The sequence below is a fragment of the Diceros bicornis genome, chromosome 5, assembly GCF_020826845.1.
Source record: "Diceros bicornis minor isolate mBicDic1 chromosome 5, mDicBic1.mat.cur, whole genome shotgun sequence".
In the NCBI taxonomy this organism is placed as follows: domain Eukaryota; kingdom Metazoa; phylum Chordata; class Mammalia; order Perissodactyla; family Rhinocerotidae; genus Diceros; species Diceros bicornis.
This window is the reverse complement of record NC_080744.1, coordinates 51,525,206-51,542,852: the sequence shown is the minus strand read 5'-3', so window position 1 is coordinate 51,542,852 and position 17,647 is coordinate 51,525,206. Positions and strand designations below refer to the sequence as shown.

Genomic DNA, 17,647 nt, shown 5'->3' with positions numbered 1-17,647 from the left:
CCAAAACATTTCCATCACCCCGAAAGGAAACCCTTTAGGCAGCCTCATACTCCCCTCCCCCCCAGTCCTTGGCAACCACTTATCTTTCTCTATTTCTAAAATTTGCCTATTCTAGATATTTCTTAGAAATGGAATCACACAGCGTGTGGCCTTTTGTGTCTGGCTTCTTTCACTTAGCGTAGTGTTTTCAGGGTTCATCCATGTTGTAGCATGTATCAGTACTTGATTCCTTTTTATGGCTGAATTTAAAAATTATAATTTTTAAAAGTTTATGCAGTTGATCTTTTTTCTAATGCTCTAAAAATAGAGCAACTTTGTCCTTCATTTCATAAATCCAGCCAAACATATTTTGTTTAACAACCAATGAATCTCAACATGGAACAAAAAACTTTTATTCTTGACATTTAAATCTTTACAAAGCATATCAAATAATCTGATGTTTAACATATGTGCCACATGATATTCTTGCCTTGATAATCAAGCCAAGTTAAGGTCTTCTCCTACACCACTGATTATTGTTTTGGAAGCCAATTATTAGCCATAAATGACACGATATATCCAAAACCAGAAATCTTCATGGTGAACTCAGCCTTGCTGGACTAGAATGCCATTACTACACGCTTGAGTCGTTTTGTTCCTATTTGCTCCAGAGAATTTTGATATTACCAGTTTTAGTAAACTCTCCAAATCTTTTCTTCTATGTGTTAAGTCCCACATAACAAATGAAATAGTAATTAACAGTAGTAGGTTTTCATTGTTTGAAAGACGAAAAACAAAAATAAAACCGGACTACAAGTTTGATCTTTTTCAAAATTACTCTTTTGACATCATCTTTAAATCATCTCTGTCTCTTTATCCTAATTTGGATTATCTTCTGAATTCCTTCTGGAATTTCTTCTCTGTTCTGGAATTTCTCTATCCTTGTCTCTAGTGTATGTAAAATTTGAAAACTATATACAATCCAAGGTTTCTCCAACCCTATGAAGTTTTTTAAATTCTTAATCATCAAAAATGATGTTTTATATTGCATTTTCTCACACTTTGTCCATAATGGTACTTGTGGAGGTTTTTGGTTACATAACCTACTTTGGATTTAATATGATAGACACTGTTGGGATTAAGTGGGTGATGCTAATAATATTCAACAGAAAGCATTTTAGGAACTATATTTACTATATTTAAGAGAGATTAAAATGGGAAGAGGTTGGATGCAGGGAAACCTGCTAGTTAGACATTTCACTAACTTAGGAACCATTATAAGTTCCTTAAGGACTATTGTGTTGTTCATCTGTGTATTTCCAGTCTTTGTATAGGTTGTAACACACAGTATATAAATTCATAGTTACCATAAATCATGTGTGGAACATGGCAGAAAATAAAATTACTGCATGAATAAATGAGTAAATGAATTCTCCTTTATTGTTAAAAGAAAGACAGCTAAAGACCTAGACTAGTATGGTGGCAGGGAAAATAAAGACACTGGAAGAATACGTGGGGAAGAGTTAAGAGGGCTAAATAAAGGATTCAAGTGGAATGCACCAAGAGGAACAAAATTAAGCAGAATCCAAAACTGAATACGGGGGAACTGGAGAAAAGAAGGTGTTAAGTAACAGCTGAGAAAGGAAATGTCTGTGTGTTTTGTTGTTGTTTTTCTTTGAGAGTAGAGTTATATAGGATATTGCTGGTAAATCTATTAGACATTAGAGTGAGAGCTAATTGGAAAATACCCACATAGACAGTGGAATGAAAAAAATGTGGATTGGGGAGTTATTTGCATGTAATTGATAGATTAAATCATTCTATGGTTGAATTTTAAGGTTAAACTGTTTTGTGGATTAATTCTGGTGAGAATAAGAATAAGCTAAGTTATATCACTTTAAGCTTTTTTAAAAAATTGGATCTGTTTAAGCTGTGCTTTATTATGTAAGAATAAATTCTGCCACCAAGAATGCCAGTAACCTGTCCGCATTTTCAACTGCACTGGAGTTTTGCTTGGATTAGGCTACCAAAATTTTACTCTGATATTTTTATTGTAATAGGATTTGTGGCCTTTTTAAAACTATTCTGTGGCAAACTCAGCTGGAAAGAAAGCTATATATCTCTGTATAGCAGAAATTATTTTTCTCATTTAGTTCAAAATTAAGTTGCTCATATTATATCCCTTTACCCCCAAATATTTCAGTTTGTACTTCCTAAGAATGAGAACGTTTTCTTAGATAACAGCCCAGTATAGGTATCAAACTCAGAAAATTTTAACACTGATACGATGTTATTATCTAATTATCTATAGTCTATATTCCAGTTTTGCCAATTGTCCCATTAATGTGCTTTAGAGGAAAATTTTTCCTTCCAGGATTCAATTAAAGTTCAGCATTGCATTTAGTTGGCATGCCTCTTTAGTCTCCTTTAATCTGGAACAATTCCTCTGCTCCTTTGTGTTTTATGACATTGACATTTGTTCTTAAATTTTTATTCAATTTATTTAAACTAAAAAAAACCCCAAAAAGCAGTTCACCCATTACTCTCAGCCCCAAGACCCTGCCTCTTGCAAGCACCAATCTGTTCTCTGTATCTATGAGCTTATTTTTATTTGTTTTAGATTCCACATGTAAATGAGATCATATGATGTTTGTCTTACTTTATGTGTCTTATTCCATTTATCATAATGCCCTCGAGGTCCATCCATGTTGTTGCAATGGTAAGATTTCATTCTTTTTTTTTATTTTTTTTGTGGCTGAATATCCCATTGTTGTTATTTTTTTAATCCGTTCATCCATCAATGGATGCTTAGGTTGTTTCCATATCTTAACTATTGTAAATAACACTGCAGTGAACATAGGAGTGCAGATATCTTTTTGAATTAGTGTTTTCATTTTCTTTAGATAAATACCCAGAAGTGGAATTGCTAGATCATGTGGTGGTTCTAGTTTTAATTTTTTGAGGAACCTCTATCCTGTGTTCCATAATGGTTGTACCAGTTTACATTCCCACAAACAGTGCACCAAGGGTTCCCCTTTCTCCACATTCTCGCCAACACTTGTTATTTCTTGTCTTTTTGATAATAGCCATTTTATTAGGTGTGAGGTAATATCTCATTGCAGTTGTTGATTTGCATTTCCCTGATGATTAAGGATGTTGAGCATCTTTTCATATACCTGTTGGCCATTCTGTATGTCTTCTTTGGAAAAATGTCTATTCAGATTCCCTGCCCATTTTTTAATCAGATTATTTGGTTTTTTGAGTTGTATGAGTTCTTTATATATTTTGGATATTAGCTGCTTATCAGATATATGATTCACAATTATTTTCTCCCATTCAGTATGTTGCCTTTTCATCTTGTTGATGATTTCCTATGCTGTGCAGAAGCTTTTTAGTTTGATGTAGTCCCACTTGTTTATTTTAATCATCTCCAAGACCTACGTTGAGGAGCTTGCCACCTATGTTTTCTTCTAAGAGTTTTGTGGTTTCAGGTCTTACATTCACGTCTTAATCCATTTTGAGTTAATTTTTGTGTGTGGTGTAATATAGTGGTCATTTCATTCTTTTGCATGTGGCTGCTCAGTTTTCCCAGCAATATTTATTGAAGAGACCGTCCTTTCCTCAGTGTGTATTCTTGGCTGCTTTGTCATAAATTAATTGACCATATATGTATGGGTTTGTTTCTAAGCTCTCTATTCTGTTCCATTGATCTATGTGTCTGTTTTTATGCCAATACCATACTATTTTGATTATTATAGCTTTGTAATATAGTTTGAAATCAGGGAGCGTGATGCTCCCAGCTTTGTTCTTCTTTCTCATGATTACTTTGGCTATGCAGGGTCTTTTATGGTTCCATACAAATTTTAGGATTGTTTCTTCTATTTCTGTGAAAAATACCATTGGAATTTTTATAGGGATTGCTTTGAATTCATATATTGCTTTGGGTAGTATGGACATTTTATCAGTATTAATCCTTCCAACTCATGAACATGAAATATATTTCTGTTTGTGTCTTCCTTGATTTCTTTCATTAATGTCTTGTAGTTTTCAATATACAGCTCTTTCACTCCTTGGTTACATTTATTCCTAGGTATTTTATTCTTTTTGATGCAATTGTAAGTGGGATTGTTTTCTTAATTTCTCTTTCTGATAGTTCATTATTAATGTAAAGAAATGCAACAAATTTTTGTGTATTGCTTTTGTATCCTGTGGCTTTACTTAATTCATTTATTAATTCTAACAGTTTTTTGGTGGAGTCTTTAGGGTTTGCTATATATAGTATTATGTCATTTGCAAATAGTGACAGTTTTACTTCTTCCTTTCCAATATGGATGCCTTTTATTTCTTTTTCTTGCCTAATTGCTCTGTCTAGGACTTCCAATACTATGTTTAATAAAAATAGTGACAGTGGACATCCTTGTCATGTTCCTGATCTTAGAGGAAAAGCTTGCAGCTTTTCACCATTGAGTATGATGTTAGCTGTTGGCTTGTCATATATGGCCTTTATTATGTTGAGGTACATTCCCTCTGTAACTGCTTTCTTGAGAGTTTTTATCATAAATGGGTGTTGAATTTTGTCAAATGCTTTTTCTGCATCTATTGAAATGATCATATGATTTTTATCCTTCATTTTGTTAATATGTGTTGTATCACATTGATTTGCAAATGTTGAACATAGGTGCAAAAAATTCTCAACAAATATTAGGAAACCAAACTTTAACACTACGTTAAAAGGATCATACACCATGATCAAGTGGGATTTATTCCAGGGATGCAAGAATGGTTCATCAGGGATACTGGCCTATAATTTTCATTTTGGTGGCATCCTTGTCTGATTTTAGTATTAGGGTAATGCTGGCCTCATAAAATGTGTTTGGAAGAAATCTCCCCTCTTCTGTTTTTTGGAAGAATTTGAGAAGGAGTGGCATTAATTATTCTTTGAATGTTTGGTAGAATTCACCAGTGAAGCCATCTGGTCCTGGACTTTTGTTTGTTGGGAGGTTTTTGATTACTGTGATTCAGTCTCCTTACTAGTAATCAGTCTGTTGAGATTTTCTATTTCATCATGATTCAGTCTTGGTAAGTTGTATGTTTCTAGGAATTTATCCATTTTACTATATTGTCTAGTTTGTTGACATGTAATTGTTCATAATAGTCTCTTAAGATCCCTTGTGTTTCTGTGCATCGGTTGTAACATCTCTTTCATTTATGATTTTTTTATTTGAGTTCTTTCTCTCCTTTTCTTGGTGAGTCTAGCTAAAGGTTTCTCAGTTTTGTTTATCTTTTCAAAGAACCAGCTCTTAATTTCATTGATCTTTTTGATTGTCTTTGTAGTCTCTATTTTATTTATTTCTGCTTTCATCTTTATTTTATTCCTTCTACCAACTTTGGGCTTCATATGTTCCTTTTTTTCTGGTTCCTTGAGTTGTAAAGTTAGGTTGTTTATTTGAGACTTTTCTTGTTTCTCGAGGTAAGCATTTATCGCTTGGAACTCCCCTCTTAGAACTGCTTTTGCTGCATCCTATGTTTTGATATGTTATATTTCCTTTTTTTTTTTTTTGATGAGGAAGATTGGCCCTGAGCTAACGTCTATTGCCAGTCTTTCCTCTTTTTGCTAAGGAAGATTGGCCCAGAGCTAACATCCATACCCATCCTCCTCTATTTTATATGTGGGATGCTGCCACAGCATGGCTTGATGAGCGGTGCGTAGGTCCACATCTGGGATCTGAACCTGCTAACCCTAGGCCGCCGAAGCAGAGTGCACGAATTTAACCACTGTGCCACTGGGCCAGTCCCTACATTTCCATTTTTGTTTGTCTCAAGATATTTTTGGATTTCTCTTTTGATATTTTCTTTGACCCATTGATTCAGTAGCATGTTGTTTAATCTCCACATATTTGTGAATTTTTCAGTGTTATTGGATAATTAATTTTTGGTTTCATACCACTGTGGTTGGAAAAGATACTTGATATGAGTCAGTCCTCTTAAATTTATTAAGACTTGTTTAGTGGCCTAACATAAGATCTATCTTGGGAAATGTTCCATGTGCAGAATGTATATTCTGTTGCTTTTAGATGGAATGTTCTGTAAATATTTATTAAGTCCCTCTGGTCTAGCATGTCATTTAAGGCCACTGTTTTCTTATTGATTTTCTGTCTGGATGATCTATCCATTGATGTAAGTGGGTTATTAAAGTCTTCTACTATTATTGTGTTGCTGTCTATTTCTCCCTTTGGGTCTGTTAATATAGCTTTTTATATTTATATATATTTATATATATTTAATTTATAAATATTTATTTATATATTTATATTTATAGCTTTCTTTTGGTTTCCATGTACATGGAATATCCTTTTCCATCCCTTCACTTTCAGTCTATTTGTCTCCTTACACCTGAAGTGTGCCTCTTGTAGGCAGCACATAGATGGGTCGTGTTTTTTTATCCTTTCAGCCTCTGTGTGTCTTTTGATTGGAGAATTTAGTTCATTTACATTTAATGTTATTATTGATAGGTATGTGCTTGTTGTCATTTTTTTAAGTGTTTTCTAGCTGTTTTTGTAGTCTTCTCTTGTTCCTTTCTTTTTCTCTTGCTCTCTTCCTTTGTTTGATGACTTTCTTTAGTTGTATGCATATATTCCTTTCTCTTTGTCTTTTGTGTATTTACTATAGGTTTTTGCTTTGTGGTTACCATGAGTCTTACATATAACAACTTATATCTGTAGCAGTCTATTTTAAGTTGATAATAAGTTTGATCCTATTTTAAAGCTCAACATTTTTACTCTCCCTCCACATTTTATATTTTTGATGTCACATTTTACATTTTTTTCTTATGTATCCCTTAACTAATTGTTGTAATCATAGTTATTTCTAATACTTTTGTCTTTTAACCTTTATACTAGCTTTATAAGTAACTAATCCCCTATGTTTACTATATATTTACTTTTCCAGTGAGATATATTCTTTTATATGTGTTCTTATTAATAATTAGCACCCTTTTCAGCTTAAAGTCCCTTTAACATTTCTTGTAAGACAGGTTTAGTAGTGATGAGCTCCTTTAGCTTTTGCTTATCTGAAAAACCCTTTATCTCTCCTGCAGTTGTGAATAACTTTGCCAGGTAGAGTTGAAAGTTTTTTTCTTTTAGCACTTTGAATATATTTTTCCACTCCTTTCTGGCCTGCAAGGTTTGTGCTAAAAAATCTGCTGATGGTTTCATGAGGATTCCCTTGTATGTAACAAGTTGTTTTTATCTTGCTGCTTTTAAGATTCTCTCCTTGTCTTTAACTTTTGACATTTTAATTATGATGTGTCTTGGCTTGAGTCTCTTTGGATTCATGTTTTTTGGATTCTCTGGGCTTCCTGGATCTAGATGTCTGTTTCCTTCCCCAGGTTAGGGAAGTTTCAGCCATTACTTCTTCAAATAAGATTTCTTCCCCTTTCTCTCTCTCTTCTCCTTCTGGGAGCCTTATGATTGGAATGTTAGTCCGTTTGATGTTGTCCCATAGAATTCCCTTAAGGTATTTTCACTTGTTTCCGCACTTTTTCTTTTTGCTCCTCTGATTGGTTGAGTTCCTCTGCCTTGTCTTCGAGTTCACCAATCCTTTCTTCTGCTTCACCTTGTCTGCTGTTGAACCCCTGTAGTGTATTTTTCAGTTCAGTTATTGTATTCTTCAACTCTCTGACTTCTATTTGGTATTTTCTTATGTTTTCCATCTCTTTGTTGAAGTTCTCATTCTGTTCATCCAGTCTTCTCCCCTGTTTGGTGAACATCTTTATGATCATTACTTTGAACTCTTTATCAGGTAAATTACTTATCTCCATTTCATTAAAGATTTTTTCCTGAAGTTTTATCTTATTCTTTCATTTGGAACATATTCCTTTCTTTATTTTGCTTGGCTCTCTTTGTTGGTTTCTACACAATAGATGAAACAACCACCTCTCCCAGTCTTGGAGGAGTGGCCTTGTGTAGGAGATGAACCTTTTCGTTCAGCCCTGCCCCAGTACTTGGTCCTCTCTCAAACTTCTGTCCTTGTCCAATCAGCCATATATATATAAATATATATATTTATATAAATATATATATAAATATATATTTATAAATATATATATATAAATATATATAAATATATATTTATGTAAATATATATATAAAAATATATATATATATATTTTTTTTGGTGAAGAAAATTGGCCCTGAGCTAACTTCTGCCAATCTTCCTCTTTTTGCTTGAGGGAGGTTGTCCCTGAACTAACATCTGTGCCAATCTTCCTCTATTTTGTATATGGGCTGTTGCCAAAGCATGGCTTGACAGGCAGTCCATAGGTCTGTGCCTGGGATCCAAACCAGCGAACCCCAGGACGCTGAAGCAGAGCACACGAACTTAGCCACTACACCACCGGGCCGGCACCTAATATATTTTTTAATAGCTCCCAGTAGTTGAGGATGTGCTGAGACCTCTCAGTGTCCCAAAGAGGAGGATCTCAGCACCTTCATTCAGGCTTACTTCCTGGAAGCCAGACCCTCAGGAAATGTCTTTTAAAAGTATACAGGATATATACAGTCCTGAGGCACTGAAAGTGTACACCGCGCTGGCCACCAGAGCCAGGTGATCTGGAGGTGTCCCCTGCTTGGCAGTTGCAAAAGTCAGGCTCCAGACAAATGTATAAACTCCTTTCTGGGAGATGCTGGTGAGCTGGAGCAAGGCAGAGGGGTAGTCCCATGATGGCATCCATAGCCTACATTCCTTTAGAGCAACTCCATGGGCCACTAAATGTGTGCCAAATCTGAAGCCTGCCCCTCAGTTTGAAGTTTCAGGACAAGCAAAGTGGCCTCCTTCACAGAAAGACTGAGGGGTGGTGTGCCTCAGTCTGCTGTCTGTGCAGTGCCCTGAGGGTGGTAGCCTGCCAAGAACTGTCCCTCAAATTGCCACAGTCCTGTGAGGCTTAGGAATGCAAGCCCCTCTGGCCACTAGAGCCAGACAATCAAGAGGCATCCCCTGGGCAACAACTGCAAAAACTGGCCACTAGACGACAAAGCTCCCCTCCAGGAGACGCTCTGGAGCATGGCAGAGGGTGAGTGCAAAGATAGCACTTGCCCTCCAAGGTGTCTGGAAAAGACTACAATCAGCCTCTAGATGTGTGTTTAATTAGAAGCCTGCCTCTCAGGCCACAGTCATGGTGATTAGCTAAAAAGGCCTCCTTCACAAAAAGACCAAGCTCCTGGATCTATTGCTTCTTGCCTTGCCCTGGGGATGGTAGCTGTTTAAGAACTCTTTCTTCATTGGTTACAATCCTGTGGGACCCATGAACATAAGCCCCACTTGCCACCAGAGTCAGATGATACAGAGGTGTCCCCTGGCAGCAGTCACAAAAATCGAGGGCCAGATGGGGGTGAGCTTTCTTGGTGACACTGGTTATTACAGTCTCATGTGACCAGGAACACAAGCTCCCCTGGCCTCCAGTCCCAGGCAATCAAGAGGCATCCTCTGGGCAGCAGCCACAAAAATCAGGGCACCAAACCTGTGTAAGGACTTCCTTCCAGGAGATAATGGTGCTCGGGAGCGTGGCAAAGGAAGAATGCAAAGATGGCACCCACCAGTCTCCCTCCCTGGAGAGTGTTCTGGTGGGCTTCCAGATGGGTGTGTTAAATTAGATGCCCTCCCCTCAGGCTGAAGTTTTAATATAAACAGGTGAGGCTTCTTCACTTTAAGTCTGGGCTTGATTGGCTGCCTCTGAGCTGGGCCCTGGGGCGGGTGAGTCTGAGTACACTGGCCCTTTAAGAGGTGTCTCCCAGATCTCGACCTCTTGTGGGTCTTGGGACTCCATTGGTTTTTAAAATTAGATGTTTTGGGGGATGTCTCTCAGGTGCATATCTTAAAAGTTGGGGTTCCAAACGTGGGGTTTGAACCTTTGCTCCTCAGCGAGAAGCTCTAGGTTTTGAATTCCCTTCTGGTTGTAGGTCACTCACACTGGGGGTGGAGTTTATGGCGAGTTTGTGTCCCAGACTTTCCGATCTGTTTTGATATGGTTTTCTCCTCGTTTACTGGATGTGTAGTCATCACTCAGCCAGCCTTTAGGTTTTTTTAAGAGAAAATTGTTCCATATATAGCTGTAGACTCAGTGTGGGTCTGTGGGAGGAGGAGAGTTCAGGATCTTCCTGTGTTGTCGTTGGTATCCTAAACTGGAACCTCCAACCAGCAGAAATTATTTTAAAGGGTGCATTTATAGACAAAATGACATAGTTGCAGAAAAATAGCAATAGAGCATGTTACAAGTAGGTTCTCCAAATAGCAGCCACTGTTGCAAGTTAAAGAATAATTACATCTGCATGGTGCAGAAAGAGATGTTGGTTGGTTGTACTTCAGTTTTTTAAACCTCAGTTCCATCCACAGGTGATAGCATCATCAGTCTCGTGTTCTGGGTTTTTGAGCATTAGAAAAGGATCTTAGAAATCACCTCATCCATTTTACAGTTGTAAGGAAAATTTGCCAGAGCACCAAAGCCTCATAGCCAGTTAAGTGGTTGGCTAAGACTAAGTAATAAATATTCTCTTGACTCCCGGTCTAGTACTTTTCCTGTAATACTGTACATCCCCTCTTCTTTAAATGTCATTAAAAATGAGAAACTTTTGTCTAAGCATTGATCTATGATTTTATTTATACCTAGAATATAAGAATTAATAGGAAAGTACTATTTTTGCTTGTTAAGTTTTTATATATAACAAATTTATCAAACAATTTCACTGTATTATTTCAGTAATGAGAAAAAAGCCTAGATTTTGTTTTCTTTGGCAGGTGATTCATTCCATGTGGTTTAAATTTAGGCAGTCAATATTTTTTAGGGCGTAAATTTTGTTGAGGGAGAAACTAGTCTTTTTAAGATGATCTTTCTTTTTATTCCTTTGTAACCAGCAAGAAGTTGAGAAGTTTACAGACCTAGAGAAACTCTACCTCTACCTTCAGCTGCCTTCTGGTCTCAGCAATGGAGAGAAAAGGTATATGTCTTCTTGGTTTTGCCTTAATTACGGTGTTTATAGGACACCCTGAGGATGTGTGTGTGGTGTGTGTGTTGTGGTGGTTAGTTGTTTTATACTTTTCCTAAAATCAGCAGAAAACAGAATGGCAAAACAGTAGATCTTTTTAGTCTTTGATCATATTTGGTTAAGTGTTCACCTACAGTTTGGCTAGTTCATTTTGTGCACCTGGGTAAATGCTATGAAATGTGATTTGGGTTATGTTTTATAAACAAATCAATATGTTTATGCTGTGAGGGGGATTGTGAAAATGACAGAAAACCCAAAAATAAACAGATGAGTATTGTGAGCGATAAAGTACAAAAGAGTTTTTCTAGGTACTGTCAGGTGAACAGATCACAGAATATTAAAAAGAAAAAAAAGTGAAATTGCCTGTATGGAACATGAATTTATGATAAATGTAACATGTTTTAGGTGCTTGGGTATTACTATATTTTTATTATTAATAATATAGAGGGAAGTTCTTAGTTTATATATTCTATTCTTAAAGATGTTTCTTCACCCGTTTAGGTATTTCTCAGAATTCATTTCATTCATATAAGTTATACTTCACATTCCATTGCTTTAAAATTGTGTATAAAAAGAAATGGAATGAAAATTGTGTTGCTTTTACCTTTTCTCCCTCAGACCAAATTTTGTAACTATTTTAATCATTTTCTGTCCTAGAAACTTGCTCAGTATCTTCTTTGGAATTAAATAAGTTGTTATTATAGTTAGCTGAGATGAATGTCAGAATCAATAGAGGATTTCCCTCATGCTATCTGGGGTGTCCATTTCATGGTATTAGTTTATAAATGACACTACTATATAATAAAAACTTATGATCTTTTTGGCCTGGGGAGAGGACTCAGTTACAGGAAGGACTGTAGGGGGAGATGTGTCCTCTCAAGATCTTTCTACTGTGAATTCCATTCTGGAGCATAGATTGCTTTGGTAAGGTTTCAGGATAGTTACTTGAGGGTGCTAAGGAAATAGAAAATAAACAAATTTTTTGATAACTTTTATTTTAAATGTTTGATGATTTGCTAAGTTCAGGCAAATAAACAAGCAAGTGAGTGAGCAAATATCCACTTAGAGGTAATTTCTGCTAAAACAAATACCTTATGTTTTCAGTGCTCCATCGCCTGTGCCACTTTAGAGACCATGGGGAGGGATAGAATGGGGGAGGGATATAACTTCAGTCGGACACTAGCTGTAGAAAATGGCTCACAACCACAGTTAGACAATTTGTATGGCGATAACTGGGCATCTGCTATATGTACTAAGTTTAGTTTAGTCATTTATAGTGTGTTCACATACAGTTCTTTAGTGGAACATTTAGGCCTGGCTCAAAAATTATCAATGAATTGCTGTCTAGTTCTGCTAAAACATGTTTTTATTTTATGATTAGTGATCAGAATGCCATGTCATCTAGTCGGGCACAGCAAATGCATGCCTTTTCCTGGATTCGAAATACCCTAGAGGAACATCCTGAGACTTCACTGCCCAAACAGGAAGTCTATGATGAGTACAAGTAAGTATTATGTGTATACATCAAGCATGCTGATGTATTAAACAGGTTAAGTACTATACTTGGCTATACTTGTTTTATCATTGGTGAGCATCACACTAGTATATGGAAGTTTAACTTGGAAATGTCTAAGATTCCTTCCATCTCTAAACTTCTCTGGTAGCATATGTAGTAAAGGACAGGATTACTGAATAAAAGAATTTCTCTAAGGATCTGCTGGATGACAGGAGGGATCTCTGAGGGTGGAGAGACAGTGGCATAGGATTGCTAAATAAAAGGATTTCGGTGGAGTTCTTAAAGATGATAGGAAGGGTGTGTCTGGGGTTAGGACAGTGAAAGGCAATAAATAAGTCAATGCATAAGGAAAAACTGAAACATGTTTTTTATTTATACTTCTTAAAGGCCTTTTTCATGAATCCAAAACTTTTCTAATCCTTCTCCGTACCAACCAAAGAAAAAGATAAGTTTCTGGAATGTTGTGAATTACTCATGAGGGAGTTCACTGGCTTGCACATATTAGACACTGAAATAATTTTGATTATACAGATAATTTATTTAAACACAGGAAGTGAAAGTGTAGAGGCTAATGAACCTTTCTGGATAGAGAAAATTTAATAGGTGCTAAATCTAGTCTTGCTTAACATTTTTTAATTGATATGGAAGAGGGATTTTATTCTGGCAGAGTAAATAAAACCAAATTTTCTGGGTATTGAAATGTCAGTCCAACAAACATTAATATGTGGTATTTATACAATTTGGAAGAAAAGTATCAAATAAGTGCTGTTGTTAACCAGAATAAGATGATGCAAACGAACTACACTTACTGAGAAGATTATTGGTATCTAGAAAGAAAACTTTCTACCCTCATTCAAAATTCTGATTTCCTCATCTTAAGGAAACATAATGGATCTGAAGAAAGTCTAGAGAAAAATGATCAAGGGAACAAAGTTGAACTGAAGAGCTTTAGGTTTTGTCTCTTTAGGAAAATTGAAGCCTGAGTACATGGGAGCCACGTCTATAAACTTCATTCTCTCAGTCTACAACAGTCTGTTGAATACCTGCTATATGCCAGACCCTGTAAATAAATTCTGAGGATTCAGTGAATAAAACACAGCTCCTGCCCCGTCAAGAATATATATATTTACAGTAAGCATGAATTCTTCACTAAATTCAAGTTAATTAAAATAGAGATAACCTTATTGAAACGGCGAAGAAGCAAATTTGAATTCATTCAAAGGTTATTAATAGCAGGCAGATATGTGATATATTGAAGAAACCCTGGATTGAGGATCAAGAGAATAGATTCTGTCAACTCGTGTGATCTGAAGAAGTGTTTTAACCACTCTTTTTATCAGTTGTGTCATCTATAAAATGAGGCAATTAAAGTGGTGTGAGGTTGCTTTTAGCCCTAAAATTCTAAAAGTTGTCTGAAGTAGGAAATGTTGAGGAACTAGTTATCCAAAGATGTCTTGCTAGTTTCCCAAAAGGCAAATAGGACAAATTAATGTATGATATTTCCATAATAAATTAATAAGGTAACTCAGGATATTCATATATTTTTGAAGTGGTGTCCTTCCACTGCACAACTCTTTGTAGCACCATTAGAGACCACACCCTCTGTTTGCGGAAGTGTGACTCTGGCCCATTAAAGCAGTCCTTATGTTTTTAAAAGTTTTTTGCCTTGGGCAAGACAAGGTTATATTTTTCTATAATATTTTTCTGAATTTTTTATTAAATCATTTTCTAAGGTTCCCATAGTCCTTATAATTTTTTTCACTAAGAAAAGTTAAAGGTTTTTCCTGAACAAAAGAGAACCAAAATATAACATTGTTTTGGGACTAGGAGTGAGTGGGAGCTCCAGATTTGAACAATTAATTTGCGGTTCATCGGAGAGCAACAAACACAAAAGGAAGTGACTTAGACTAGAATTTAAAAAGGAAGTAGTAGGTAAGGGAAATGTTTGATAACATGGCTAGGAAAGAAATATCAGTTCTGTTCATGGAATTTGAAAGAATTATGCTAATAATTATATCTGTTTATAATCAGTATAGTACTACAGTATAAGTATACCTAAGTCTGGGTATTTTGCTTCAAAAAACATTTCACTAAGAATATACTTTATTTACTATTGTATTCCCCACAGTGTTTCCACAAGTAAGCACTAATTTAATATTGAGAGATTAGAATGGATCATGATCCGTGGCATTGATAATAAAATTTCCGTGTTGTAAAAGACTTTTGTAGTCTTCTAGTACAGTTCCGTCCCCATTTTATAGAGGAAAACATTGAAACCCAGAGAAGTTAGGTGACTCTTCCAGTATTACAAAACTAGTTAGGGGTGTATATAAGGCTAGAACTCAGGTGCCATGAGTGGTTCATAACAGGTGAGAAGGCAAACTTGTTAAATTTGAGTGATGTCAAACTGATTGGGTGGAAAAGGTTGGACAAGTAGTTAGAAATAAAGTTGGCTAGGACTTCCACTTAGTGTGAATAAATAAGCTGCTCAAAGTATAAATTAGTTTATATACGATTAGTATACATGCATACAAATAATATGAGTGTGGTAAGAGACACAGCACGGTAACATGTATTAGCAGTACAACATGTGCTAAGAAGAAAGTATCTTTGTGTTTCTACAGAATTATACATGTGGGAGCCCTAAGCTATTCTCTCATTTGATTGTACATTGCCTAAAACCTTAATTTGCCATGTGGGTTTAAATATCTTGAGAGATAAGAAAAATGTTAAAAAACGACAGACAAGTAGATCAAAGTATTAGGAAATAGCTAGCTTAATAGTTTTTAAATTATGTCGTCTAAAGAAAGCAAAACACGAGAGATCACAGGAGAGATTTCAGTTAGACACAAAATAATGCTTCCTGTCAGTAAAGATTTTTAAAGAATTTTTTGATTTTTATAAAGGCCTTTTAGACTAGTCATCTTCCTATTTGGAGTGCCTTAAAGAGGTTTCCTGAATAAAAACTTAATATAGAATGACCAATCTTAAATTGATTGATTAATTTTTTTTATTTTTTTTATTTATCAATTAATTAAATTGATTCTGTTCTAAATATTCACTGAAAAAAATGTTAGTAATATGAAATAAACCTTTATTTTAAGCTGTTCTATTGCATATCTACCCTTTTATAATTCATTGCAGTGATGTTTAGGTGTATTTGTGTGAAACTCAATCCCTTTAATAGTCATTAAAATCAAAATCCCTTTGAGAGAGAAAATGAAAATGTAATCTAAGACAATATGGCTTCTTTTAACTGTATTTTCATGCTAAATTAAGATTAATAGAACCAGAAAGGTTTAAGAGGCTTTCAGCATGCAAAGATAGTTTAATTTACAAATGATTGTGAACTTTTACATTTGTTGAAACATTTGAATTCTGATAATCACGTGTTTATGAAAATGATCATTAATGTGTTTTTTTATATTTTTCTAATTATTAAAGTAATATGTACTCGTCATGAGTACATGACGAATTGACAGATGGAAATGTATAAAAAAGAAAAACAGCACCAGTAATCTTGCTACCTAAAAATAACCACTTTAGTTTATTTCTTTTTATTTTCTCTAATGCCTTTTTTTCCCGTGTATATTCTTGTTATTGTTTATCAAATTTGGCCCCACTGTTTACACAGTTCTTGAATGGGGGTACAGTTGCAAATAACACTGCAGTGAACGTTCTTGGCTGTATAATTTAGTGTAGATTATCAGAATTGGGATTGCTGGTTTATGAACTTTTATATATAATGGATATTAACTCTATTAAAATGTAAAATTTTTTTCAGGATTGCTGTTTACTATTTAATTTTAGTTAATTTTTTATAAGTAGTCTGATCTATCCACTTTCTTTGCAGCTTGTAACATTGCTATTACGCTTAGAAAGAACTTCCCCATGCCACTAGCAGCTAAATACTCACGTGTATTTTTTCTAGATATTTCTTGTTTTCTTTTTTTTTTCACATATAACCCTTTAGTCCATCCAGTATTTCTTTGGTAAATGCCTTAATATAAGGCACTGATTTTAATTTTTTCTGAATGGTTAACTAATTATTCCTGCCTTCTTTATTCAATAGTTTTTTTCTCTTAACACTAATCTATAATGTAACTTTTGTCTTACTAAAGACTTTTGGACTCAATTTTCTTCCTTTGTATTTTCTGTTCTTATTCTAGTACCATACCGTTTTTAAGTATTTTAGCTGTCAAATGTTTTAAAAGCTAGTAGGACCAGTCTTCCCTTGTTATTCCTCTTTTTCAAAATTTCCCTTGGTTTTATTTTCAGACCAACTAATTTTTTTCATATGAATTTTGGAATCACTTTTCTAGCTTTAAAAAAGGAAACCTCAAAGGAATTTTGATTCAGAATGCATTAAATGTGACAATTTATTTTATTTATAAATTTATTGCACATTTTATATTTACTGAATTTTGTTTAATCCAATTTTCCAGTTGTACTTTTGACTCTTCTGGGTAAAGTTTATCCTGTATATCTTCCTCATTCTCTTTATTTTATTACATTTAATAGATTTTCCTTCTGATTTTAAATAATAGCAATGATAAGTGTCATTTCTTCTTATAGTTTTTTGATGTTAAGGGTGTATTGTTTATAGTTGACCAAGACTGTATTTGATGTTTTATGAGAAATGGATATTGAAATTCATCACATGCTTTTTGGGCATCTATTGAGATTATTATGCAGTGCTTCTTCTTTGAGCTATTGATGTGAAAATAAAGATATTATCTAATATAAACCCTTCTTTTATTCCTAGAATGAATGTCCTCTTCATGTCAAGATGTGTAATTCCGTTGATTTCTATTTTCAAGTATATTATTTAGGATCTTTACATCTATATTCATAAGTGAATTTGGTCTGTAATTTTCTTTTTTTGTGCTATTTTTGTCAGGTTTTGATATCAGGGTTAGGCCAGCTTCGTAAATGAATTGGAACTCTTTCCCTAATTTTCTGTGCTCTGGAACAGTTTATATAGCATGGGACTTATTTGTTCTTGAAAGTTTTAAAGAACTCAACTATAAAACCATCTAGGCCTGGAGCCTTTGTTGGAGGTAATTCTTTGACAATTTTTTGTAATTTTTTTCTGGTTAGGTTTTTATTTCAT

At 34.8% G+C, this 17,647-nt stretch overlaps 1 protein-coding gene across 2 annotated transcripts in view; it reads left to right on the top strand.

Annotated features, from left to right (window-relative positions):
* The window catches only part of RFX7 (regulatory factor X7), a 128,718-nt gene that overhangs the window by 75,167 nt on the left and 35,904 nt on the right, over positions 1–17,647 (top strand). The window contains exons 4-5 of one of the 2 annotated variants that reach the window (XM_058541647.1): positions 10,888–10,970; positions 12,400–12,522. In XM_058541647.1, coding sequence (XP_058397630.1) covers positions 10,888–10,970; positions 12,400–12,522 — 206 coding nt within the window. Of the gene's footprint in view, positions 1–10,887; positions 10,971–12,399; positions 12,523–17,647 lie in introns of those variants that run through there. The other variant, XM_058541646.1, reaches the window with a different exon arrangement.